This window comes from Gopherus flavomarginatus, chromosome 22 (assembly GCF_025201925.1).
Source record: "Gopherus flavomarginatus isolate rGopFla2 chromosome 22, rGopFla2.mat.asm, whole genome shotgun sequence".
Classification (NCBI taxonomy): domain Eukaryota; kingdom Metazoa; phylum Chordata; order Testudines; family Testudinidae; genus Gopherus; species Gopherus flavomarginatus.
The window spans coordinates 12,599,226-12,625,765 of record NC_066638.1 but is presented as its reverse complement, the minus strand read 5'-3'; the positions used below and the strand labels follow the sequence as shown (position 1 = coordinate 12,625,765).

General features: G+C 42.4%; 1 protein-coding gene across 26 annotated transcripts in view; it reads right to left on the bottom strand.

Annotated features, from left to right (window-relative positions):
* The window catches only part of EPB41 (erythrocyte membrane protein band 4.1), a 165,306-nt gene that overhangs the window by 5,660 nt on the left and 133,106 nt on the right, over nt 1-26,540 (bottom strand). For 15 of the 26 annotated variants that reach the window (XM_050932481.1, XM_050932489.1, XM_050932474.1 and 12 more), the window contains 5 exons: nt 18,726-19,187; nt 17,318-17,446; nt 6,815-6,916; nt 5,516-5,596; nt 2,266-2,373 (listed from right to left, as the gene is read on the bottom strand). In XM_050932481.1, coding sequence (XP_050788438.1) covers nt 2,275-2,373; nt 5,516-5,596; nt 6,815-6,916; nt 17,318-17,446; nt 18,726-19,187 — 873 coding nt within the window. In that variant the 3' untranslated portion in view covers nt 2,266-2,274. The remainder of the gene's footprint in view (nt 1-2,265; nt 2,374-5,515; nt 5,597-6,814; nt 6,917-17,317; nt 17,447-18,725; nt 19,188-26,540) is intronic. The other 11 variants (XM_050932487.1, XM_050932488.1, XM_050932495.1 and 8 more) reach the window with 3 other exon arrangements.

Sequence of the window (26,540 nt, the reverse complement as noted above, 5' to 3'; positions counted from 1 at the left end):
TTTCATGTTCTCTGTATGTATAAATATCTCCTGTCTGTGTGTTCCGTTCTATGCATCCGAAGAAGTGGGCTGTAGCTCACGAAAGCTCATGCTGAAATAAATCTGTTAGTCTCTAAGGTGCCACAAGTACTTCTGTTCTTTTTGCGGATACAGACTAACACGACTGCTACTCTGAAACCTGTTTAATTACACTTTATCCAGCATGCTATCTGGCCAAAACATGTTGGTGCACCATACAACTGATGCTGAGCACAGCCCTAGGAATAAAATGCTGCAGCCTTTATGGATTCTTAAAGCAGCTTTAAACAGTTACTATTGTTTCCAAACGACTAAACTGAAAAGCTAGGTACTGAGGTCATAGCAGATCACAGCAACCTTAACTCAAGTTTTGGGGTCTTTTCTAGATTAGGAAAATAAGCAGACTTACTACTGAAGCAGATAAGAACTATTTGTCAATCTTTGGCCTCAGGGACAGTGCTGGGATAGAGCCCATCCCATAACCCCTTATTCACTGCTGCAGATAACAGAGCCTGGGGTGAAGGGGGAAGAAACACCTCCACTTCCAGACCTGAGGAGTGGGGCCCCCCATTGGTTCTACCATTAAAATGCTTCTGCACAACTTCCTTGTCAAGTGGTGTTGAACTCTGACCCTTTTCACAGCCACTGCAGCTAGCAGAGACATGACTGCTCCTTGGGCATACCACCATTTTAATATTGCTGAGAGGGAAGGAGACCCAGAAAGCACCTCTTGACGTTGTCAGACTGCTGCTTTTCCTAGTGCAGACAGACTCAAAGTTCCTAATCTTAGTCAAGGGGCAATCATCACTCTGTGGTCACTTGTTCTTCTGCACTGCATGATGTTATAAAGACAGAAAGACGGAGGGGAGATATTACCTGTAATGACTATGCTGCAATAGGGCTCTAGAATTATCAGTGTCATCAAGCTTTTGTTTATATAGACAAAACAGGGAATTTCACCCAAGTTTGGCTGTTATCAAAACAGAAACATGACAGTACCTGGTTTTAATTAGGTTATGCTAATAAAATAAAATTGGCACAGTTGTGTGTTATTTCTCACAGCAAAGCCACACCAGGCTTGGACCGTCCTTGCACAGGAGACCTCTAGGGAAAAAGCCAGGAGCTGCAGGATGTGATATTGGCAATTTAGTGAGTGATGAGGTAGGGGTTCATATTTAACACCTTTGTCTTTTCCATCTGAGCAAGTATGAAACCAATGTCCAAGTAACATGGTATTGGAGATGCTGGATACAAAGTAAAACGGAGATTCTGATCATCTATGGTCACAGATGAAACGTCTTGCAAGCACCTAAGCAATTGCCTTCACTGCAAAGTTAACTCAGGTTATACCTAAACTCTGCATCACTTATAGCAGCATAAGTTCGCTGGCAAGACCAGAGCTATAGGCTAAAGCTTGAGTAAGCATAACTACTAAACTGTTAATATAGCCACACTATTGGAATTTGACCAGTCCTGTGTCCACACTACAAGTTGGTTAACTGCATCCAGCCTATCCAAATTAACCTGTTTCATTTGAAACAAAAGCTGATTCTCATTTCCTGTTCTAAGATGGTCGTACTATACATGCCAGCCTTCCTATTAAAAAAAATAGTATCTTCATTCTGTCCCACAGACATTTAATCCAATGTATTTCTACTGAGTTAGTGTCTCTAACTTAATAACCTTCACCTGCTTGAATTTGGCATCTATCAAAATGATTTCTGCAATACAATAGTTCCTAACATTCACACTGGTGTGTTTTCCCTTTTTGTCAAAGATTTGCAACCCTGCTGCCACAGCATCAGCCTGAAATCTAATCAGCTGAAGTTAAAAGTAGCCTTACATACTACAAGCATTTTCCTGTTCTGTGTTTTAAAGAGCTAACACGAAGATCCAGAGATCAAGGATGCCAGTGCACAAAATAAACTAAACACTTTTTTCTCTGTACTAGTCTCAAAAGAGGTGATTCTCTGGGCTTCCAGCCAGTGAGGTTCCATTGTAGTTTAGGTCTGTAAGACACCTTGATACCTGAAGTGCTATGCAAATCAACATCTCTCTGCATCTTCTGCTTCTAGAGTTACAGGAAGTGCCTTGCTAGATCACATTCAAAATACTGAGATTCCAAGAGAAACCTAAAAGGCTCTGATAGATTTTTCATGGACTCGTGATGACTGGCCCTCTCTGGCTGTAGGTGTCTCCTCCTCCAGTCAGCCGGTGTGGTCAGAACACATATTTCAACCTGCTCACCTGGCTGTGCTATTCTTCAGCAAGCTCGGTCTCCTGGTGGACGACGACCTTGGTCACAGACATGTCCGGATGCTGCTCTTTTGCTTCTTTGATGGCCTGCACTAGAACCTGAAAAAGAAACATCTCTTCAGAGAAGCACAGTGGGCTGCAAACAGCTGAACAAAGTGAATTTCACTGCAGTCTCTCCCATGTCACCATATCAGACACTGGGTGAAATCCTGGCCTCATTGATGGCCATAGCAAAACTCCCATTCATTTCAGTGGAGGCAGGTTTTCACCTAGTGGCTGCAGCCTTGAGCATCAGGGGGAGGGCAGTAGGCCTGCCTGCCACTCCCACCCAGACCAGAGGGGAGCCAATCTGGGACAGCAGGTCCAGTTGACAGTCTCCTGAGGGTGTAAGAAGCCTTAGCTCCAGGAAATTCCGCTGCTAGCTGACTTCATTGTTGCTACCTTCCCACCTTACAAGGTAGATGATAAAATTATTTTATGTATGAAGCCACAAACATGGAATGCTTTTGCCATTTGCCTTTGGTTGAGTTGTTGGTCTAGATTCGCACTAACTCACTGCTCTTGCTCTGCACTAACGAATGTGAATCACCATGCAACCACCCTTGTTTCTTCCTCCAGCCATCAACCACTACTTTGTTTGCATGTTGTGTTCCTTTCCACCTTACTATGTCTTCCCTGTCTATGTAGTTTTGGAAGCTCTTCAGGGAAGATACCATGTCTTCATGCCATTGCACAGCACAACACAGCACAGAGGTGCCCCACTCCTATTGATCTCTTGACACTATTACAAAACCAATACAGCAGTATTGTCCATTTACTGCAGCCGCCATCATCTTCACAGAACACTAGAAAATTAACATAAAAACTGAAATTATTGGACAGTCATGCCTTTGTCATTGAGTGTTTATCCCACCTAACTAATCTCATTCAGCCTGACCTAGTATTTGTTCCTGTACAACTTATGGTTCTTATTTTACATGCTACAAAACCATAGTCTCCTTGTGGTGGAATCATTTAGTCCTAAATCAGCAGATAATCAACAATTACATTTCGATCTTCAGAGATCTGAATGAGATTAGTTAGGTGGGATAAACACTCATGACAAAGGCATGACCATCTTAGAATGCTGGGGGCAGTTGTACAAATGGAAAGAACTCAGCAGGACGGTCTCAAACATTCATGAACATGTTAATTTTGAAAAGGTAGGGATGAATTTGCTTAGGTGTGTTAACGTCTCCATTCAACATGCTGTGTGAGAACTACACATAATGGGCTTGAATGATTGGCAAGAAAGAATCATTTGGGAATTAAATCACAGAACCACCTGAATTGAAATATTTGGAAAGAGTCTAAGATCTCAGCTGATGCATGCTGACATGGTTTGGGGCGGTACTAAACAATCATTGCCCTATAGCATGTGCTTCTAAAAGCACTGACTAATATATAACTGTGCTGTGATTAGTGTTGAATGTCTGGAGTACACAGCACACTTTTCAATGCTCTATAAATAATTACTCCATTAGATACCAATAAAAGGCCTAAAGCAGGTTAATGTTCATGTGAAACCATAATATAGTTATTATGGGAAAGGGGAACAGTTCATTGGATCAGGTTTAGGCAGCAGCTCAGTGGCTTTGAGAACTGTATGTCTCTAATTTCTAGGAAAAGCTCATCTCTCCAGTTAGGAAGAGTTACCAGATTCCCAGTCAGGTTTCTGTTACTACTTGGGTGCACTAACTAACTTTTTCTGATATTTTGTTTTTATCACTGAGCTCCACCTGCTGGAGCATGTTGTCTATGTGGAAACAAGAGTTCTTCAAGAAGCAGAAAACAAGAATACCCAGTATAAAAGGGGAAGAGATCTATGAGCACTGTTAACATGTTAAAGAACGCATCTGATCCTACCCTGACACTGTCTGTCTCTGGTGACTTCTCCCTTCGCAAACTAAATGAAGATTAGCTACAACAGGATGACAGTGTGTGTGCGCGCATCATCTTTTAAAATATATCTGAGTTTCATACTAGCTCTCGCTAAACTTTCCTGAGCCAATTTAATTTAATAGTAAAAATGGCAACACTACAGTTTATACTTCGCTAACACCTTTCAACAAAGGTTCTTAAAGCACTTTACAAACATTTAACCCTCAAGAAGTTGATATTGTATTAAGCATTTTACAGACTGGTAAACCAAGGCAGAGTAGGGCCTGTGACGTGCCAAAGGGTCGCACACAATTAGTGTCAGAGCCCAGAACAGAACATACATAGCCAGATTCGAAGGTCAATATTCTAAGCACTGGAAAACATAGAATCATAGAATATCAGGGTTGGAAGGGACCTCAGGAGGTCATCTAGTCCAACCCCCTGCCCAAAGCAGGACCAATCCCCAACTAAATCATGATGATCAGTGGCAAAGGTTGTTTGCTTCTAAACTTCAGTTGCTTTTAGCTTTGATACGCTTGTATACACAAATTTTTTTCTCTAATTTTTTAGGCTATTCAATTCAAATTTTTACAAATATCATTCAGGACATAAAAGCAAAACTAATCCTTGCAAACGTGCACACAGAGTCCCCTAAACTCTACAATGCTCCTTTAAAATACAAGAAGGGATGAATTACTGGTCTCTAAGGAAATGCTGGGCAGAAAGCAACTAAAAGAATGACTGAGCTGTCTCATACTTATTCTTCATCAGAGACTTTCATGTCATGTTTCCTCAGATTTTAAAAAACAAAACTTGTTTTGAATTGAAAATAGCCAGCAGCACACTCAAAGCTGAGCCCTTCTGCTTCGGACATTGCCATATATAAAAACTTCTGGAACCAGAATTTTGTGCTAATATCTGGCAGAACAGAATTCAGCTCACTCTGCCCCAGCTACAGTATGTCTCCGCAGAACTAAATGCCTGTTTGCCAGTCAGTTACAACTTGAAGACATACAATAGTAACAGGTATCACCATAGGGACATCTGCAGTCACTTTTCTGACATTAACAGTTGAAAATGAGACAGATCTATGTCTGCAGCTGAAACACCAGAAATGACAAGCGTTACCTCTTCCACAGAGACAAGCAATTTTTATTCTAGCCCAGGCCAATTTCCCTAGGCTGCAACCTAAATGACTGGATTTACCACAAGTGAGGCCGCTTGACTGTCTAGCACAGAAATAATTTTCAGGTCAGAACAACTGATTAGCTCTTTCCAAAACTAAAATGGCTCTTGGCTGGGTAACACAAAAATCGCTCACCTGATCGTGGTCAATGTCTGCATCTCCTGTGATGACAATTCTTTTTTCAATTCTTGTCTCTGAAATTCCACCTCTTACAGTCTAGTATGAAAGAACATCGGTTACTAGTAGCCTACAGTGCAACAATGGCAAAGAATTACAAAGTGGATTGAAGCTGGCTTTCAAAAGATGGAACTCAAACTAAAGTCACTTGCCAATTACCAAAACATTACTGGGAAACAAGCATAACTGGATCATACAGAGAGTGAGAGGACACAAATTAAAAAAAAAATCTCACTTCAGTATATGACAATTTTCCCTTCTTCCAAACCAAACAAGCACATTGTCAATAAAGAGTTTTTTAAATCAATAAAAATATTAATCATCCCAGTCTTGCAGGCTGAAAATGTTAATCATGTCAAAGGGACACTGTCAATGTAATATGTTCCATTATTACACTCAAAAGTCATTTTTAAAATCTAATGTATTGCAGCATCTAGAGTACGTACATACTGTTGTGTGTTTCACTCAGCATGGACAATGCACTCAGGCTGCTTAGTTTCACTTTGGCACCCAGGAACTAGCACAATAATATTGTTTAATTTTGTTCAGAGGAAGGTTCAAATTAAAAAAATTCCCTGCAACTCTGCACTGAAATAAATAAATAAATAACAAAACAAGAAGCCCACAGCAATGCTGGCAGTTAGTGTGTCCATGACAGCATTAGTGAAGTATTTTAGATTTTGCAAAACCTTCGATAAAAATGTGACATGGGTCTACAACTAGGGGACATTCCCGTAAATTAGAAGTAAACTGAAGTCTTCAAACTCATCCCTACTTTCTCAAATTGATGATTTCTTACATGTAAATTTGATTTGCCAACATTCTCCAACTTTAATAACTTGTAGCTCAAATGCTGTATTAATTAAAAAGTTCTAAACAGGACTCAATCTTATTTACTGTACAGAGGAGCAAATAAGAACTCAAAGGCTAGCGACATTTAAAATGAAAATAAATATCTGGCTAACACACTGATAGGAGGTTCTCAGAACTGCCTCAGGATCCCAAGCTACTGTTGGATCACTCAAACTGTGGTGGGACAGTTCTTCAGGAAGCAAGATAATGTCCATTTCCAAGTGATTCTGGATTGCGCTGGTGTCAGGCAGAATTAAGGGCAGAGAAAGGGGGAAACAGGATTGGAGGGGAAAATATTTGTACAACTAAATATTTGGCAGTAAAGGGCCAACTTTGCTTTGTATGGTTTGATCATCAATAAAACATTTAGATTTCATACCAGTCCTGTTAGCATAACCTTTTTACCTTTGTAATCTGTGTGGTGGTTGTACTACTGGTGGTCTCTGACGTGATGGTCTGAGCAGTGAGCAGGACTCCAGGGTCTGAGTCCCCATTGCCATCATCTGTCTATGAGACACACACAAAACAGCAATCAATGATCTTCACACAGTCACCACTGCAACAGGACCTCAGTGCTGTAATTTAAGATGATGTACAATCATTGCAAAAGTAGACTTTGCATTATTTATGAGACAAAGTGAAGAGATTCACAGCTGGATGAATAATTAGTGTTTTAGCAGTGTAACAAAGGTTTCAAGACTAATGGTGTCTGAAGGTACAGCACTTGAAGAACCAAGGAGCCATGCTGCCCTCCAACAGAGCCACAATGAAATCAAGCAGAGAAGCCTTGACATCCATTAGGATGTCTGCATTGCGATCTCACCCAACCACAGGGTGATGATTCTCCATTCCACACAGTGACTTTGTTCAGCTCTCTCGCTCTCAATTCTGCGATGATGAATGGACCTTCTCTATCCTCTCTTTTCTCCTCTCCCTTTCCAGTTGAACTGGGGAGCTGTGCTCGTAAATTTGCTTAGCACACACTGAACTGACTCGCATGTTTCAGGCAGCATGGGTAGTACTATGTATTTACTTTCTAGTTGCTCTGCATTGTCACAAATTACTCCTACAGATTCCATAGAAGCTACATGACAAGGTCCCCACACCAATCACTCTCCCTGCTCCACCAACTCCCAGCCTTGTCCACACTGTCTTTTTTGCATATACCACCTTCCCCAAACTGGTCTATAAAGGCCACTACACTGCTCAGGTCTCACTTCTGTTGAACCTCCTATAAAAGAAGCTGTTCAATTAAGATGGCTGAGGGGGCAGATGGGGTTAGTTGGCATTTTATCCATTTATCATTCTAAACAGGTTTGGAAGCTATTTTGGAATCCATCTCCCCCAAGCCCTTTGTACATCAGCCTCTCCAGGGCTATGCCCAGTGCAGTATAAGAGCCCCAGATGCTACTATAACCTAAATAAACCATAAGTAACAACAACTGTGTACCACCTCTTTAATTACGTGGCTCCCATCCTGTACAACTCTCAGGCTTTCCAAAGCCAATTTATTGCCCAAGAGTTTATTGTTCATGTCTCCAAATGACTGAATTAAAGATATACACTAACAGCCTCTTTTGTCCAATTATTGTTACAGAACAGTCTATGAGATTGTAATGACAATTTAAGACAAGATTATATCTTCAGAGTGACCACTAGGTGGAACCAGTTTCTGTACTGTATAAAACTTCAACTCTCCAGAGATCATTACTTTTTGGCCAAATCTCACCTAATCTCAAATAATTACCAAAACCAACAGGAGTACCTGTGACACCTTAGGCCTAGGCTACACTGGGTGGTGGTGGTGTTTGAACTAAGATACGCAACTTCAGCTATGCTATTCGCATAGCTGAAGTTGAAGTATCTTAGTTTGACTTACCTTGCCGTCCTGACAGCAGCGAGTTGCCTGCTGCGGCTCCCCGTTGACTCTGCTCACTCCGCCTGCAGAGGTGGAGTACAGGCATTGATTCGTGGATCGATTTATCACGTCCAGACGAGACACGATAAATCGATCTCCAATACATCAAATACTACCTGCCGATCTGGTGAGTAGTATAGACATACCCTTAGAGACTAACAAATTTATTTGAGCATAAGCATAAATGTGTTAGTCTCTAAAGTGCCACAAGTACTCCTGTTGTCTTTGCAGATACAGACTAACACGGCTGCTACTCTGAAACCTGCCAAATAATTAGGTTACAAAATTCTCACTTCTCCCTTGAGACATTAGAGCTAGCGATGTAAAGATTGTGACTAGACTTAGCTGGATCAGTTAATCTCAGCTACTAATGCTCTGAGCAATACAGGTTCAAATTTAACACTATGCCCAGTACTGGTGCTGCAGTCTGGTTCTGGAGGGCATGTGAAACTGTTAGAGTGCTCTACTTCAGATGGGATGTTAAACAATCAGTTGCTGATGATCTCTGGAGACAGAGTTTCCACAAGGATGACAGTACGCCAGGTATGCATTAAACAAATGGTCCACTGCACAGATACCTCCTTGCAATAGGCAGTCACACTAACTCCATATTACAGACGGGAAGCAGACACAAAGGCTAAGACAAATATTTTCAAATTTAGGTGCCATCTTTAGGCACCAAAATAAGTTACCTGCTTTTCAGAGGTACTAAATGCTGCCTGTAAAGTGAAAAGCATTAAAGCCAGTCAGTGGCAGAACAGAACCCAATTCTTGGTTATTCCTCTACCATTTAGCCTCCAAGTCGCAGACTTCCTAAAAGTAAAAAATGGTTACTTACCTATTCTGTAACTGTTCTGGAAATGAGGGTGCAGACAGGTATTCCACTCAGGTGCGCAAGCACGCAGCACACCAAAGTCAGAGAACCTTGCCTAGCAGTACCTGTAGGGGCAGCCCTTAGTCCCTCCCCAGGCTATTTCAGGGCAGTGCCCCCCACATCAGTCTCAGTTCCTCTGACCCAAACATCAAAAATAGAGACCCTGATAGAGAGGCGACAGAGGGTAGGTCATAGGACATGTCTACACTTAGATTTTGAAGAACAGTTAGAGCACAGGAGGTCACCAGTTGTACGAGTGGTTGCAGATAGACACATACTCCTCTCGCGTGACTCTCGAACAGTACTCGGAGGTTGGCGCCTACTTAAACAAAGACTGCAGGACTGCCTTCCCAAAGTCTGCATCTGACCTAGACGCAGTGGTAACAGCATGGTGCTTGGTAAAAGAGAAGATCACGTAGCAGCCCTGCCAAAGCCTACTATCAAAACATCACTGAAGAACGCTATCAATGTTTCTTGGGGCCTCATCAAATGGCCCATAATCTTTAGGGAGACATGGTCTGAGCTACATCACATGCTGTTGTAAAGCAGGAAATTATCCACCTGGAAATCAGATGTGCAGAGAATGACCCATCATCCAATCAGCACAGGAAGCAAAAAGCCTGAGAAGTCCTCTCTAAAATGCCAAGCACCTTCTCCCATCCAGTGTGCGAGGTCACTGTTCATCTGCATTGAAGTTCAGTTTAGAGAAGAACACCAGCAATACATTATTTGGTTAAGGTGAAACTACTTTTAACAAAAAGTTGGCCACTTTGTTTGAAAAACTGCGTACATGGGAGCTCTGCCATTAAGACCTATAGCTCACTTACTCTCCTTGCAGATGTTATAACAACAACAAAGGCTGTCTTCTGGCATAGGAGGGACAGGGAACAAGTCTCTTGGATCTTGGGTGGAGGTCCCATAAAGGCAGCTAAGACAGCATTAAGGTCCCACAAGGGAACCTCTTTCACAGGTGGGTAGACACAACTGACTCCTCTTAGAAATCTCATCATCACAGAATCTAAGGAAATTTTCTTCCCTTGGATGGACTGGTGTCTTGAATAGGAGGACCGATGCCAGAGGTTAGGCAGGATCAGTACTATGATGGAGACCATTCCCGCAGTGTGGGAGACGGGAATCTGTGCCAAGGAGATGGGAGGATGAACAGTGCCAGTGATATGGTGACCGGCGCCTCCCCCTAGGCGATCCACATCAAAAGGGCAGAGGGCGACCATGATGCTGGCAATCTAGGGTGACCTGCAGAGGATCTGAGTTGACAAGCCAGAGATCTGGGGTGTGCAGACAGAGTGTGTTGTTTTGGCTCCAGAGATCTGCAGTGCTCACCTGCCCTCTGGGAGGTCTTGACGGTTGGCTTGTCCTCATAGGGAGCCTTTGCGGCTTCCTGCAATGCACGTAGTGCCAGTGGCACCGCTAAAGGCCTCTGCCCTCTGGGAGCCAGGAGACCCTGGGAAGGCGTCAGCCCTGCCACAAGCCTGTGTCCCCTACCACTCCTGGGAGTCAGTTGTGGATCCCTCAGGGGGCTATGGGACCCCATTGGGGAGACATTCCATTGTGGGTGGGTGGCCCAAACTGGGTCCTTTGCCTGATATCCCATGGCCCTTCTTGCTCAGTTCTGGGGAGTTACATTTCTTTGACTTCTTTTGGGCATGGGAAACGGAGCCCGGTGTGGGGTGCGCTATGCACCAAGGCTGAAGTGCGAGGGGTGGAGTCCATCAGGGAAGGCTCAGAAGCCAGGCAGAGAGCAGCCTCCATGAGGAGGACCCTCAAACAGCTGTCATGCTCTTTCCGAGTTCTTACAGGAATGGCCTATAGCTCACGTACTCTTACAGGAAGGAACTGTCTCTAGATAATACGTAGTCCTGCCACGAGTGCAGGGGACTGGACTAGATGACCTCTCAAGGTCCCTTCCAGTTCTATGATTCTGTGTGACACTTGTCATTCACATGTGATTCCCCTCAAGCACTTCAGGCAGCAAAGGCCTGTTCCAGTCAGAGCAGGGCTTAAAACCAGAGTCTCCATGGGGCCATTCTCCAACTTGTAACTACACTACTTAACAACTAATGAAACAAACTACTTACAAGACACTAATGCTCACAAAACAGTAGAGAACAACCACTAATCCTTGCTAGGCAAGCCAAAAGGCACTCCAATAACCTCCACGGGCAGTAAGAAGGAACTGAGAAAGCACTGGGCCGGCAGAGCCCGATGTACTGACGCATGAGCATGGCACTCAAGAGGCACCACAGCTGACCCTACGGATACTGCTAAGGCAAAAATCTCTGACAACCAGGCATGTGGGTGCGCACACGCCTAGAATGGAATAAGCATGAGCAGCACTCAAAGAAGAACTAAGGGTATTAACTAAATATCTGTAACTATCCCCAGAACAACAAAATCTCAGAAGACCGAGATAGAAAAGCATGAGTTAAATACCACACAGAACACATTGACTCTAGCCATAGGCAGGGAGAAATAATGGGGGAGGGCCAGAGTTGTGCTGTCCTTAAATAGCCTGGAGAGAGGCTAAGAGCTGCAGGGCGCGAACCCTGCTCCTACAGGTACTGTAGAGCAAAAATTCCCCGACTCTCATGCTTTGGGAGTGCACACTGCTAAGTGCAATGCACGTCTGTAGCCACTCAAAGAACAATCTGTACTACGCACAATTTAGGTATTCTGCATCATGCAACTGCAGACCCTCAGCGGTATGAATCTGAACTGTAGTGCCATGGGGAGTTCCCATGGCTTACACTGTACCTTTGTGTCATTTGTGCAGCTCTCATGCTGCTGTTGTGACCTTCCTACACTCTGTCAATGCTCACACCTGGAGCCCATAAACTACTTTCAATAATCGCATTCTGCCAACAAATCTCCAAAACTGGGAAAGGGCACAGGACCTTACCACGACCTGAAGTTTACAGGCCAGTCCATTTTGCAGTAATAATAAGCCAGAAAAAGATAATCAGGAAAAAATAGTGAAGAGATTTTTCTGAACTATTATCTGTCTAAAAGCTTACCTGATTTGCCTTGTCAAAAAAATTTTACTCTGACATAAAATTACATTTGTAAGATATTAAGAATTTGCATCCGGTCAAAATCTGCTTCAGCCTTAACTATGGAGCCACATTTGAATATAGTTATTACACCACTAATATTTTAATTTGCTAATTTAAAGTGCTTTGAGATTGATTATAACAAGTACTTCCACATTGAGTCTATTTTTGGTTTCAGTACCCGCTTTAGATATAGGAATGTAGCAGGAAATCATCAGGATAAGATGATACAAAACAAAGTTTTCAAAAAATGTCAAGATAATTTAATCTGTACACACAGTTCTTCAGAACGATAAACAGAAAAGAGACTACAGGAAAAGTGTGATAAACAGAAATGAAAATAAAAGACAGCAAATCTCTCCTAGGACAAAGACTACACTTTGTTTGCTTAGAACAGTCTAGTCTACCTCAAAGCACCAGCAGCTTGTGAGAAATTCTGTTCAGACATGGAGCTATTTTGAAAACCGCTTACTGGTTATTCTTAGTGGTGTGCACACATCAATATATACACAAGTTATTTGTTTATGCAAATATGAAAGTTTGTCACAAACAGAATCTTAGTTTAATACGCAGATCTGGAGTGTTGAGGCTGATTTTATTCAGCCTGTTTAAAGATTCATAAAATATGCCAAGCTTTTCATTTTATGGACATTGTAAGGGATGATATTTGAAACCAGAGGACTTAGAACTAGCTATCCTGATACCAGAAAGACAAAGAAGGATTTGCCTGATAAAAAAGAAATGCAATCTGAAAAAACTACTACTACTATGGTGCCAACTGGCAAACTACCTAACCAGAACTGGGGATTAGGACAACATTTAGAAGGAATGAACAAAGAGCCAGCAATGCGTTGAAAACAGACAAGGGAGTAGTTCCATTTCAAAGCTAGAGCCAGCGAGAGGAACTGAGTGGCAGTTGTCCACTCTGCCCTTTTAATGTGGTTGGCATGAGACGTGAAAAAAACCGTTACTAACCTTCCGTGACTGTTGTTCGTGATGTGTTGCTCATCACATGCATTGGTGCTGAAAGTTTTTCCCTTACTGGTATCCATAAGGGACCAGCTGTGGCGCTCTCTGGAGTAGCGCGCATATGGCGTCACTGGCTCTCCCACTCTCAGTTCCTTCTTGCCGCAACTCCGAAAGAGGGGAAGGAGGGCGGATCATGAAATGGACATGAGCAACATCTCGAAGAATAGTTAGAACAGTAATTATGGAAGGTTAGTAACTTTTTTTTTTTTCCTAGAGTGCTCTCTCATGACCATTCCACGTTAGGTGACTCTCAAGCAGTATCTCCGGAGGCGGGTCAGAGTTCATGGACGTGTCCATTGCAACACAGCTCTGCCAAAGCCCGCATCATCTCTGGCAACTGGGTGATGGAGTAGTGGGTCGTGAAGGAGTGTACCAATGACCACATTACGGCCCAGCAGATGTCCTGGATAGGGACTTGTGCTAGGAAGGCTGCTGCTGACGCCTGAACTGTAGTTGAATGGGCCATCACTATCGGTGGAGGTACAACATGAGCCAACTCATAGCAAACACAGATGCAGGTAGTAATCCAAGACGAAAGCCTTTGAGTAGACACCACGTGGCCTTTCATCCTGTCAGCCACTGTGATGAAGAGTTGAGTAGATTTATGGAAAGGCTTGGTATGCTCTAAGTAGAAAGCCAGAGCCCACCTGACATCTAGGGTGTGCAAGCACCTCTCCTCATTGGACGAATAAGGCTTTGGGCAGAATACTGGGAGCAAAATGTCTGGGTTAACATGAAAAAGTGACACCACTGTTGGCAGGAAAGCAGGATGAGACACAACTGAACTTTGTCCGTGTAGAACACCATGTACGGAGGCATATGTGTGCCACTCCAGAGGGCGCGAGAACCAGTCCCCTATGGATACCACTGAGAGGAAAACTTCTGCACCAGTGCATGCAGTGAGCACACAAACCTAACATGGAACAGACATGAGCAAGCACTCAAAGAAGAACTCGGTATATCAGTGGCCACAGCGGACTCTGCTAGCCAAAAGACTCCAACCTCGGGCCCATGGGGCACATGCACACTATCAGTGGAATATGTCTATAGACAAGCAGTTGAAAGAGAACCTTAATTCAGTCCCCTGTATGTATGTATGTATGATGATACAGCTTTTAATTAAATGATCATATTCCCGAAACCTGCGCAAAATACCTGGTGCAGGAAAGAATAATTCTTGCACTGCTAGAATCTACAATATGCCCTCCACCTACGTACAGTTCTGGTCACCCCAGCTCAAAAAAAGAGACACTGGTATTAGAAAAGGTACAGAGAAGGGCAACAAAAATGATTAAGGGCTTTGAACAGCTTCCATATAAAGGAGAGATTAAAACGACTGGGACTGTTCATAGCTTGGAAAAAGATAACTAAGGGGAGATATGATAGAGGTCTATAAAGTCATGCAAGGTGTGGAGGAAGTGAATAAGGAAGTGTATTTATTCTGTCACATAACACAAGAACTAGGGATCACCCAATGAAATTAATAGGTAGCAAGTTAAAAACAAATAAAAAGGAAGCATTTCTTCCCATAATGCACAGTACACTTGTGGAACTCATTGTCAGGCGATGAGAAGGCCAATACTGTAACGAGGTTCAGGAAAGAATTAGATACGTTCATGGAGGATAGGTCCATCAATGGCTATTAGCCAAGATGATCAGGGATGCAACCCCAGGCTCTGGGCGTCCCTAGCTTCTGACTGCCAAAAGCTGAGATTGGACAACAGGGGATGGATCACTTAATGACTGCTTGTTCTGTTCATCCCTACTGAAGCACCTGGCATTGGCTACTGTTGGAAGACAGGATACTGGTCTGACTAAGGGTATGTCTACACTACGGGATTATTCTGATTTTACATAAACCGGTTTTGTAAAACAGATTGTATAAAGTTGAGTGCACGCGGCCACACTAAGCACATTAATTCGGCGGTGTGCATCCATGTACCGAGGCTAGCGTCGATTTCCGGAGCCTTGCACTGTGGGTCGCTATCCTGTAGCTATCCCATAGCTCACGCAGTCTCCCCCGCCCATCAGAATTCTGGGTTGAGATCCCAATGCAAAAACAGTGTCGCGGGTGATTCTGGGTAAATGTCATCACTCAATCCTTCCTCCGCGAAAGCAACGGCAGACAATCATTTCGTGCCCTTTTTCCCTGGATTGCCCTGGCAGATGCCATGGCATGGCAACCATGGAGCCCGTTTAGCCTTTTGTCACTGTCACCGTATGTGTACTGGATACTGCTGACAGACACGGTACTGCAGTGCTACAAGCAGCATTCATTTGCCTTTGCAAGGTAGTAGAGATGGTTATCATCCCTATTGCACCATCTGCCGTTGTAAATTGGCGATGAGATGATGGTTATCAGTCGTTTTGTACCGTCTGCTGCTGTCATGGGTGCTCCTCGGGGCGCATGGACAAAAATGGGAATGACTCCCCGGGTCATTCCCTTCTTTATGTTTTGTCTAAAAATAGAGTCAGTCCTGCCTAGAATATGAAGCAAGTCTACTAGAGAACCAGAAAGCACAGCCGCTCCGTGTCAGAGCCCCAGAGATTCCGCAGAAATGATGAGCTTCATGCCATTCTAAGAGGCGCCCCTGCAACCACCCCACCCATTGCTTCCCTCCTCCCCCAACCCTCCTGGGCTACCATGGCAGTGTCCCCCCATTTGTGTGATGAAGTAATAAAGAATGCAGGAATAAGAAACACTGACTTTTTAGTGAGAAAAAATGAGGGGGAGGAAGCCTCCAGCTGCTATGATAGCCCAGGCAGGACATTAAACGGTGGGGGGAGGGGGGAGAGGAGCGCAGCCTCCCGCTGCTATGATAGTCCAGGCAGTACAGAATCTTTTCTTTAGACATGAAAGGGGGAGGCTGATGGAGCTCAGCCTCCAGTTGCTATGATGAGGACAGTTACCAGCTGTTTTGTACCATCTGCTGGGAATCACTCATTTTTACCAAGGTGCCCCCGGCCAACCTCACCAAGGTCAGCCAGGAGCACTCACAGGCTGATGATGATGATGGATAGCAGTATTGTACTGTCTGCCAACGGGAAGGGGATGCTGGTGTTCAGCGCTGCAGCACCCCGTCTACCAGCAGCATGCAGTAGACATACGGTGACATTGAAAAAAGGCGAGAAACATTTTCCCCCCCCTTTTCTTTCGGGCTGGGAGGGGCAGGAAGGGTGTAAATTGATAACATATACCCTGAAACACCCGGGAAAATGTTTTTGATCCTTCAGACATTGGGAGCTCAGCCAAGAATACAAATGCTTTTCGGAGACTGCAGGAACTGTGGGATAGCTGGAGTCCTCAGTACACTTTCCCTCCCTCCATGAGCGTCCATTTGATTCTTTGGCTTTCCGTTACGCTTATCACACAGCACTGTGCTGTGGACTCTGTATCATAGCCTGGAGATTTTTTCAAATGCTTTGGTATTTCGTCTTCTGTAACGGAGCTCTGATAGAACAGATTTGTCTCCCCATACAGCGATCAGATCCAGTATCTCCCGTACGGTCCATGCTGGAGCTCTTTTTGGATTTGGGACTGCATCGCCACCCATGCTAATCGGAGCTCCACGCTGGGCAAACAGGAAATGAAATTCAAAAGTTCACGGGGCTTTTCCTGTCTACCTGGTCAGTACATCCGAGTTCAGATGGCTTTCCAGAGCGGTCACAATGGTGCACTGTGGGATACCGCCCAGAGGCCAATACCGTTGATTTGCGGCCACACTAACCCTAATCTGACATGGCAATACCGATTTCAGCGCTACTCCCCTCATCGGGGAGGAGTACAGAAATCAGTTTAAAGAGCCCTTTATATTGATATAAAGGGCTTCATTGTGTGGACGGGTGCAGGGTTAAATCGGTTTAACACTGCTAAATTCGGTTTAAACGCACAGTGTAGACCAGGCCTAAGTATGACCATTCTAATATTATGTGGTCACATTCTAAGGATTAATAAACTCTGCACTTACATAATATTACATTTAATTAAATCCACTGTGAGTTAGGCAAAACATTTCTACCTGTGCAGCTTCGTAGGTGATGGTCTTGGTCTCTGTGTGAACAATGGAAACTTCGTTTGTTGGAATTTCACTTTTCACAGCATTGGACACATCAGAGAGGGTAACTGTCTGAGTCTTCACTAGGGGTGGCTATGAAAGAGGTTTAAAAAAACACAGCATAGTTACATACTGATGATGTTTCTGGTCAACGCTCTGACATTGATCTGATAAAAACATCAGAGATTGAGAAACCAAGACTCAGCCTAGAAATCTTGAACATTTTAGCCCTACAGAGAGTTTGATACATGTTTCAGAGGATCAAGCACTGAACCAGCAAAGTCAAATTTGCAGCTTAAAACACATAGTGAAATCCTCTCTGCTAACTGTACTGTTCTTTCTTAAGTTAGACCAAGAAAGTCATCAAGGATTAAACATATTACTATGAATGTACTGTACTGATTAGCTTCCTAATTACAAGGATGAGGACCCCATAGAAAACTGCTAGTCAGACCATGACTCTGACTGTACTGAAATATCAAAATTGATGCTGTAGAGACTGGAGAAGTAAGTTAATCACGGCTGACTGAAGCTTTATTCTGAATGCAAACAAACCCATTTCATCGTTAAAATACTCATCAACCTGTGGTTCACTGGCTTTTATTAAATCAATGTCAGATACAAGTCTTTAAAAGAAAAACTGTGTGAGTCTTGAAAGAGAAACTGGAAAAATCAGTTCTTCCACCATCTGGTAATTCATCAAAAGAGAAGATAGTATTAGCAAAAGACCCACAAGGTTTTCCCAGCTCAATCAGTTTCTGCTCACCTTCCCAATGCCTGACAGTTGCCACCTTGATTGTTAGTAAATATGTTAAGTGGTCATCTATTTTGACATAAATGATTTATATTCAGCAACACTGAAGCAGGCAAATTTGAAATCTCATGACAATTACAATGTAAATGTAGACTTTTGACAGAGCTACAATTTATTGTGCTACATTTAAGTTTCAGCCCTGTAGCACCTCCTTTAGCCTGGTTTCCAAATTTTCTGCAATACAGCAGTAAAACACACCAAAAACCCATGATAACCACACAATTCCGTGGAATAAATTAAACATGGTGGCCTTTGGAGTCTGCATGTTTCCTTTTATTTAGAACACAGGGCATTCGATTCAAAGGAAGACAAAGATCATTTTTCACTGAGGCATGTCTGTCACTTTATGCATGGCTAAACTGGAGGGGGCTCAGTTGCACAGACTTTGCAGGAGATTAATTGGGTGATTAGTTTGGGGAATGAATTCAGGCCATGTAAACATAATTCCTCATCACAGATTTGTAGCATATGCTTGCTGCAGTGTTTGGGATTTCATTCCAAAAACCAAAAGGAAGATTTGAAAACAAATAGGAGGCATTCTGAGCTCACAGTTACTACCTGAAAACAGCGAATGAGCGTGGGAAGCCCATTATCAATATTCGAGTTGTGACACTCTCCGTTTAGATTTCTAAGTGGAGCTCTTGTAAAATAATTTTCTTCAACATTCTCTGCCTCCTCCTCTCTCTCACAGGGGTACAGTGGAGGTGAAACAGAGATTGTAGGGGTCTCCACCTCAGACTGCTCAGCTGAGTAATCTGCCTGCTTTTCCACACCTGCATAACTCTTTTCATATGTTAGGTCATCCTTGCTCTCAAGAAATACAAGAGCTCTATACTCCTCCTCACTGCTTAGGGAGGAAGTGCCAAAGTCATGACTTTGTAAAGACTCTGGTGGAGTTGACATTTGGTTCTCACTACAGGCTACTGAATGCTCTGGGCCCACCAATTCAAAGTCAGGGGCAGTACTTTTCCTCTCTGTCACTGCATCCACATCCGTTTTGGGGGGAAAGTCACACAGACTCTAAAATGAAAAAAATACACAAAAAGGCCAGAGAAGGTTAGGAAGAATGTAGCATCCTGAAATATTAAGAAAAATAATGTCAGTCTCTAACTCACACTGTATCAAGTCTACTGCAATCTATGCACAGCAATAGGTGGACCTTATTAAAAAAAAAGCCTGAATACACATTGCATCCAGCGGTCATCCTAAACACAACCTTCCAAACTGACTAGTTATCCATGTGCTTTAGGGTTATGGAATAACAACAAACAGCTGTTTCTCCCTGGCACCTTGAGAAATCACAAGGCTGATTCTTGACTTAAACACTCTGCTTAAATTAGGAAAGAAAGGAGTAACTGTTGTATGGTGGATGGAGAGGTCTGCGCACAAAGATACCCATCATTGTAGTGACACTATAGTCCAAGTCCATTTCTTTTCCTTAAAATAAGACTTTAGTGGAAATGATGGGGGGAGAAGTGGGCACAAAACCACCATGAACCACTGAAAGAGCATCACTGTCACTGGGAATTCAGACAGCCTGTGTTCAGCTGGTTAGAACTCACATTGTGTAGCACCTTTGAAACATAACTGCAGGGGTCTTGTTATTGCAGCCCCTAGGAGAGTAATTCTCACCTGTTTACCACTGTGAGCTGCATATGCAGCTCTTTGTGTTATGTGGGCCGCATCCACACAATATATATACTACCTGTATGGCCCTGAGGCTGTCACATGGGCTGCAGCTGTATGTTAATTGGGCTGCAAGTGGCCCGAAAATTGAGAACCACTGGTCTAGGATAACTAATACAGACATTGTTGTAAAGGACATGATGCTGTTGATAATGTTATTGAAAGAAGTTAGTCCTGTAGTCAACTGATTCAAACATCAAGAGGCTCCCAAACTGAAAGAAACCACTGGAATTATGATGTATCCTTACTCAACATGAATTAATTATTCTAGACAAACCAGATCAACTGAGGGTACGTCTTCACTACCCGCTGGATTGGTGGGTAGTGATCGATCCCCGATCGCTCTGCTGTCGACTCCTGTACTCCACTGCGGCGAGAGGCAGAAGTGGAGTCGATGGGGGAGTGGCAGCAGTCGATCCCATGCCATGAGGACATGAGGTAAGTCGACCTAAGAAACGTTGACTTCAGTTACACTATTCTTGTAGCTGAAGTTGTGTATCTTAGGTCAATTCCCCCTCACTGTAGACCAGGCCTGACTTGCACGAAAATTTAACATACTCCTTGTTTAGCCGAAGGATCGTGTAAGTGACAGCTCTACACTGGAAAACCAGATAGTCAAGCTAATGCGTATTGACCACATTGTGGTTGAATACGCAATTCGGTTTATTCCAAAACAGGTTAACAACTACATATTGCAGTATGATTTGTCCAAAACTATTGAAACACATGTACCATACTTTGTTGTAATAGTAACAGTCTGAGCACAGAAACCCTTACAATACCAATCCTTTTAAAGTTACAATATATATCTCTACCCCGACATAACACGTATTCAGATATAACGTGGTAAAGCAGCGCTCTGGGGGGGGCGGGGGGGGGCGCGGGGTTGCACACTCAGGTGGATCAAAGCAAGTTCGATATAATGCGGTTTCACCTATAACGCGGTAAGATTTTTTGGCTCCCAAGGACAGCGTTATATCAAGGTAGAGGTGTAATTAGTATTAGCAACAGTACACTGTAGAAAAGACATGTAATAAATCGATACACCTCCCTAGAAGAAAGCAAGTGTGTCTATAGCACCTGAGATACTTTGGAAGACTGTGCCAAGCCAGAGGATTTAACTAAGGCTGGAGCTATTCTGCCTTCCATTCTGCTCGTTAGCAAGTTCTCAACTAGGTCTTCTTACATCTCTGGGAGCCCTCTAGCCAGAACTTGAAGAAAAGGAACAGTGACAGAAGAGAAGACAAGAGTTAAAACACAAAGACAAAACAAAACTGGCATACAATCATCTGTTTTCCCAAATGCCCAATGAGTACAGGAAAAATATTTAATACATAAACTCATCTCAAACTTATTCTGCAGAGGACTGGGTTCCATTTTTAATTATGGGCTGTGAACCAAAGCTAGGGTCTCTTATCCTGTCCTAGAGTCACAGCATTTCTTCCACTGACAATCTAATATTAGTCTAAAAACAGGGTAAAATAAGCAGCCTTATATAGTAACTACAATTTTACTATAGTTATTAAGTTACTGTTGCATTCAGTGTCGCTCAGTGAGGGCAGGGGAAAAGCCCTAAACGATGGAGCTCATTAGATAATTCTTCTTGTTATTTAATTGGTAATTTGCATGGTTAGTTGTGGTAAATGTACACAAATAGGACATACAAATACATATGCATATTGCATGCACAACTGCCTACCTCGGCTTTTGGAAAATCTTGCTCCATTAAGCATTATCATTAAGCTTCAAAAGTTACCATTAAGATGATCGGTAGACATCATCACATTGATTTGCATTCAAAAGGTTTTCTTAGCAACCGCAAGAACTATCGTCTTTGTTTTAAATTAAAGTTTGCATTCAGCAGAAGCTGAATCTGCCATAGGGTCGAGATCAATGTATCAAGTGGGTCGGAGTCTGCCATCCCTGATTTAATGGCTCCCATTTGATGGGATAGCACAAATCTGTTTTAGGAACTATGACTGCTTTTTATTTAAGGACAAGTTAACACTTACTTTCACTTTGTTGGGATGAAACGATTGCTCAATTCTAGATCTCTACACTGTAACGTTATGGATAAGGTAAATCACAAATTGCTACTTAAGATTTCCAAATAATTTGTGTTTCCTGTAAATTCTTTGGATTTTAACTTGGGAAACACATTCAGCGGTGACTAAAATGATACAAGGACTACCAAGATAGATGATATGCATAAACTTATTTCTGATTGAAAATATTGCTTTTACATGTATCTACACTCCCCCGCCCCCAGATAATGCCAATTTTGAACTATTGCCTAATATGAGGCAGTATATTGCAACTACCTTTCACATTTGGGGGAGACAATGAAAATTGTCTGTTTTTTCTGCCTATGTGTTAATCTTATTTTAAGTGCTCATTTAGCGTACTGTCAGCATACCAAGTGATACGTGACAAAGTTTTGCAAACTAGAGGCCTGATCCTGGGTCTTCAGTAGGAGCAGCAAGTGCTCAGCACTTCTATGGAGTGCACTCTGGAAGCTCAATTTGCTTAAACATCAACTGTGAGATTAAGTTGAAAAGCACGAAAAAATGAAATCCCATAAAGAAAGCAAAGAGTCTATATAGAAAAGACTGAGAAAACTGGAACTGTATTTAAACTCTTACAAGAACAAATATTTAGCAACTAAACGCAACTTTCATTGTGAGTGTATACAAAAATATCAGCACTCAGAATGAAATCTACAGTAAAGAGATATTGGTTTTCAATAAAGCAACATTCTGAAATAAACATCAACATGCAAACAAAAAAAATTGAACCAAATTATGATAAGATCAATTGACCACAAGCGCTTTGTTCTTCCCTTCCTGTTCCAGAAGTACACCAAGGGAGCCTAACTAAAAACTATTTCTATCTATAAACAGATATAATTACCTATTTACACACACAGACTTTTATACACAAATATGCCTGTGCTTGTTCCTGTTTGGATATACAGTCTACATGCAGGCAAGAATAGATCTGTTTATAAAGATAAATTGGGAATTTGGACATCTGATCTCAGCAAGATGTTTTTTAATTTGCAAATGCAAAGGCACTCCTGTTTTTAGGTCGATTAAAAGCCTGATTTTCAGAGCTGCTAAAGCATCTCAACTTTGACTTAAATCAGCAGACATGGAGGGTGATTAGCAATTCTGACAAATCAACCCATTAGTTTCTAATGGCAACTTGCAATAAAAAACTAATCAGATGTGCAACAGACTATTTTGCATAAGCCATACATAGCGTAGGATGAGTACAGGACAAGATGCATTGCCCCATTTCTTAAGAGCAAAAATGAACGCAATTAAAACAATCATGCTGGGAAACCCCAAACACAGTGCACTTGATGTTGAAAAATACTGAGGATACCACTACATTTACTTAAAGTTACAGTGAAAAAGGTGACACTAAAACTAGCATTTCAAATACGGGATAAATTAATAACAGACTAATTGTGTGGCTGATACCAAAGACCACACATATTTTTAGTGGTTTAATATATTACTCTTTTTAACGGTACTTTTTGGCAGCAAAATATATGAAGGCTGTTTCTTACCCACCCTCCCAACGTTCAGCCAGTTGCTCATGCTTAATTGTCAAGTTTCCCTACTCTCTATCCTCCCTCATTCATAGAAGTGCTTGCATAGAGCACATTTCCACAGAAATGGTGCTGACTTTCTTGTCAAAATTTTCGATTACCTCACCATATGAGAGAACTGTGGAGGGAGTGTCTACGGATTGATAAAGTAGTTGTTAAGCCACAAAAGCTGCCAGTTACTGAATGTATCTGATAAACAATTAGGATGATGGAATAATAATATTAACAATGCCAATTTGAAACACTCCCCTACAAACAGAACTGAATGAAATTTACAAATTCTAACTAGCTTATCTTCCTAATCAACTTTTTTATTCAGTATAGAATTATCTGTGTTGAACACTTGCATTTGTTATTAGGTTATCCTCAAGATACAAGTGTACACATAAGCAAACAAGATCGATGTAAATGCCTACGAATGCACAATTAGCCATTAAATAGAAGACATTGATTTTGCAATGAACTACACTCACCAGTAATAATTCCATAGATCTACTGATGAATGTTCAACCTCAACAAAGCTGTTGGAAGCTCTTGAGCAAAGAATATTATAAAGCAGTAAATAGATATCTTTAATTTACAACGCCTTTTTACACATTATATAGCTTCCCGATTTCCCAAGACAAGGAAAGTTAACATTTTTCAAATAGGACAGCAAAAGCTAGCTTTTATTTATGGCCATCAGCTGTGAGGTTGCATATTTTGGATTGGTTTTTAGGTCACCAATGAAATGAGCATAATATTCTGATGATTAGCCTGTCTTGTAATTTCAAACAATATTGTACTGAAGACAGATCCAAATCCTGCAAGATGCAGTGTGATATCAATTCCCAGTGCACCACAGGGAATTTCGGTTGCTTAGCAGTTTGAAAGATCAATACCCCAGTAATTTTATTATTAAAGCAATTTGCCAAGTTAAACTCTTCCAGAGCACACTTCCCTCTATCTTTATGGAACAACTCTGTTCTGGAAGGCCACAGCCCAGGATATAGTATTGTGGTGTGAAAGGTTGCACATTTGCTGTTCTAGTACCCCTTCCTTTAGAAATGAACACCGACTCAGAGTCAGTTCAGCAGCTGCAACTGAAAATATACTAGAAACATAGTCAGATATTAAAGCTGAGGAGAAATCATTACTTTTTTACTGCTTCATTTCCCCTACTCCTTCTCCAGATACTATTAAAGCCAGTCCACATGGGCAGAGCCTATACTCATGTAGAGCTCCAATAAAGTAAGTAAGATTCTGCATGTGTGCAGGTCCCAATCAAGCAGAGAAGCAGTGAGGATATATGAGGGTCCCACTTGTTCAGGGGGTGATTGGTAGGGGAGCATCAGACCTAGTGGTCAGGGCCTAGCCCAGTGACTTGCAGGGGCAGTGACTGGTAGGAGAGTCTGGGCCCTTTCACGCCACCCAGCTCCAGCACAGGACCCTTTGAGGGCTATCAGTGACCTGACACTCAGGAGTGCTTAAAGCTGCCCTAGCAGAGCCACTTCCTACCACCACCCTGTGATTGTCCCAAGGTTGCCATCTGGGTTCAGGTGCTGTGTTCACTATAAGGCTCCTTCCAGCGGTTGCGGGTAACATGGGAGCTTCCTTTTTCTAAGGACTGAAACAGCCTCCTCCCCTGGTATGGCCCTCTCTCCTGGGCCATATCAGTCCTAGGGCTTTCCCCTGCTGGGGCAGTCAAAAACAAAGGGGACATTGCACAACTCAGAGTTCATATGAGAGGGAGAGGGGGATGTTTCCATCTCAGGCTGTCTCTGAAGTGGGTCTTCCCTTCCCTCAGGGACCTTTCAGCAGTTTAGGGAGAGATTCTGCTTGATTTGGATAAAGAATAAACTCACAACTGAAGAGCTGGTATAAAGAAAATTTACTCTAGTAAATTTATGACTGACTCTTCATGTAGGGATATGTCTTATGTACAATTTTAGTCAACTTCAAAGTAAGCCTGTTGCTGAAACAAGGCCAGATAATTTTATTGCGTGAGCATGGGGGTGGAGCGAAGGGAAGTTGCTGTGAGTGGGAGAAATAGAAGTTGGTTAGTTAGGGAAGTTAGTGCTTCCCAAATCCTGACAGATACTAATGGAATGTTTTTTTGAAGGAGCATCAAAAAAATTTTTTGCCTGAAATCACATTTTTCCAGGTACTGTGCAATGAATTCACATGACTGATGACACCACAGAACAACTGTAATGTAAAAAAACACAAATGTTAAAAAAAATTTCAACACCATTAGAATCACTGACCAGCAAAGTCCTGTGCAGCTTTGCATTAGGAAAGAATGTTTCTCATGCTGGCTGCAGAACAGATGCAACTACTGTAGCTTTTCCAAACCAGTTTGTTCACATTCAATGTTAGTAGCAAGTACTTAGAAATGTGTTACTTACATCGAGCAATTCAGAGAGTGCCAAATGATTTTTACAGCTATTAGTCTGCATGAGCTTCAGTCTCAACAAATTATGATGGCTGTATTATATGGCAGTGAATATAGGGGCCTATACTGGCAACTTAGTGGGACGACTGCACTGTAGTGGTACTAGTGGACCCTACGCTACCTAGTGGTTAGCTCTAAAATAAAGCAAAAACATGGATTAAAGATCCACTTTTTGTATAAGACTGCACGGTACCGGGTTTGGCATAAAGGGCTCACCCAGACAAGAAAGGGAGCGTGTTAGTCCAAATAGGTTATAATGCAGGAATACTTCCTGTTTTGTTAACAGAATAACAGAAAGAGGGTTCAGATTTGCAACAACATTTATTGACAATAAACGTACATATTTACAAAGCAAATCGGAGAAAAATACAAAAGAAAAAAAGTGTTCCAAAAGAGAGGTTTAGTTTAAAATAATCTTATTGTCGTCTCCATGCACTGACTGTTAACTATACCATGTACCACTGGTACAAAATTACAGACACTGAGTGGCACAGATACTTGAGTTCATCAAAATGCACCTTCCTAATATGGGGTGCTTGTCAACAGGGGTGGCTCCAGGCACCAGTGCAGTAAGCATGTGCCTGGGGCAGCATGCCGGTCGCCGTGAGGGCGGCAATCAGGCTGCTTTCGACAGCAT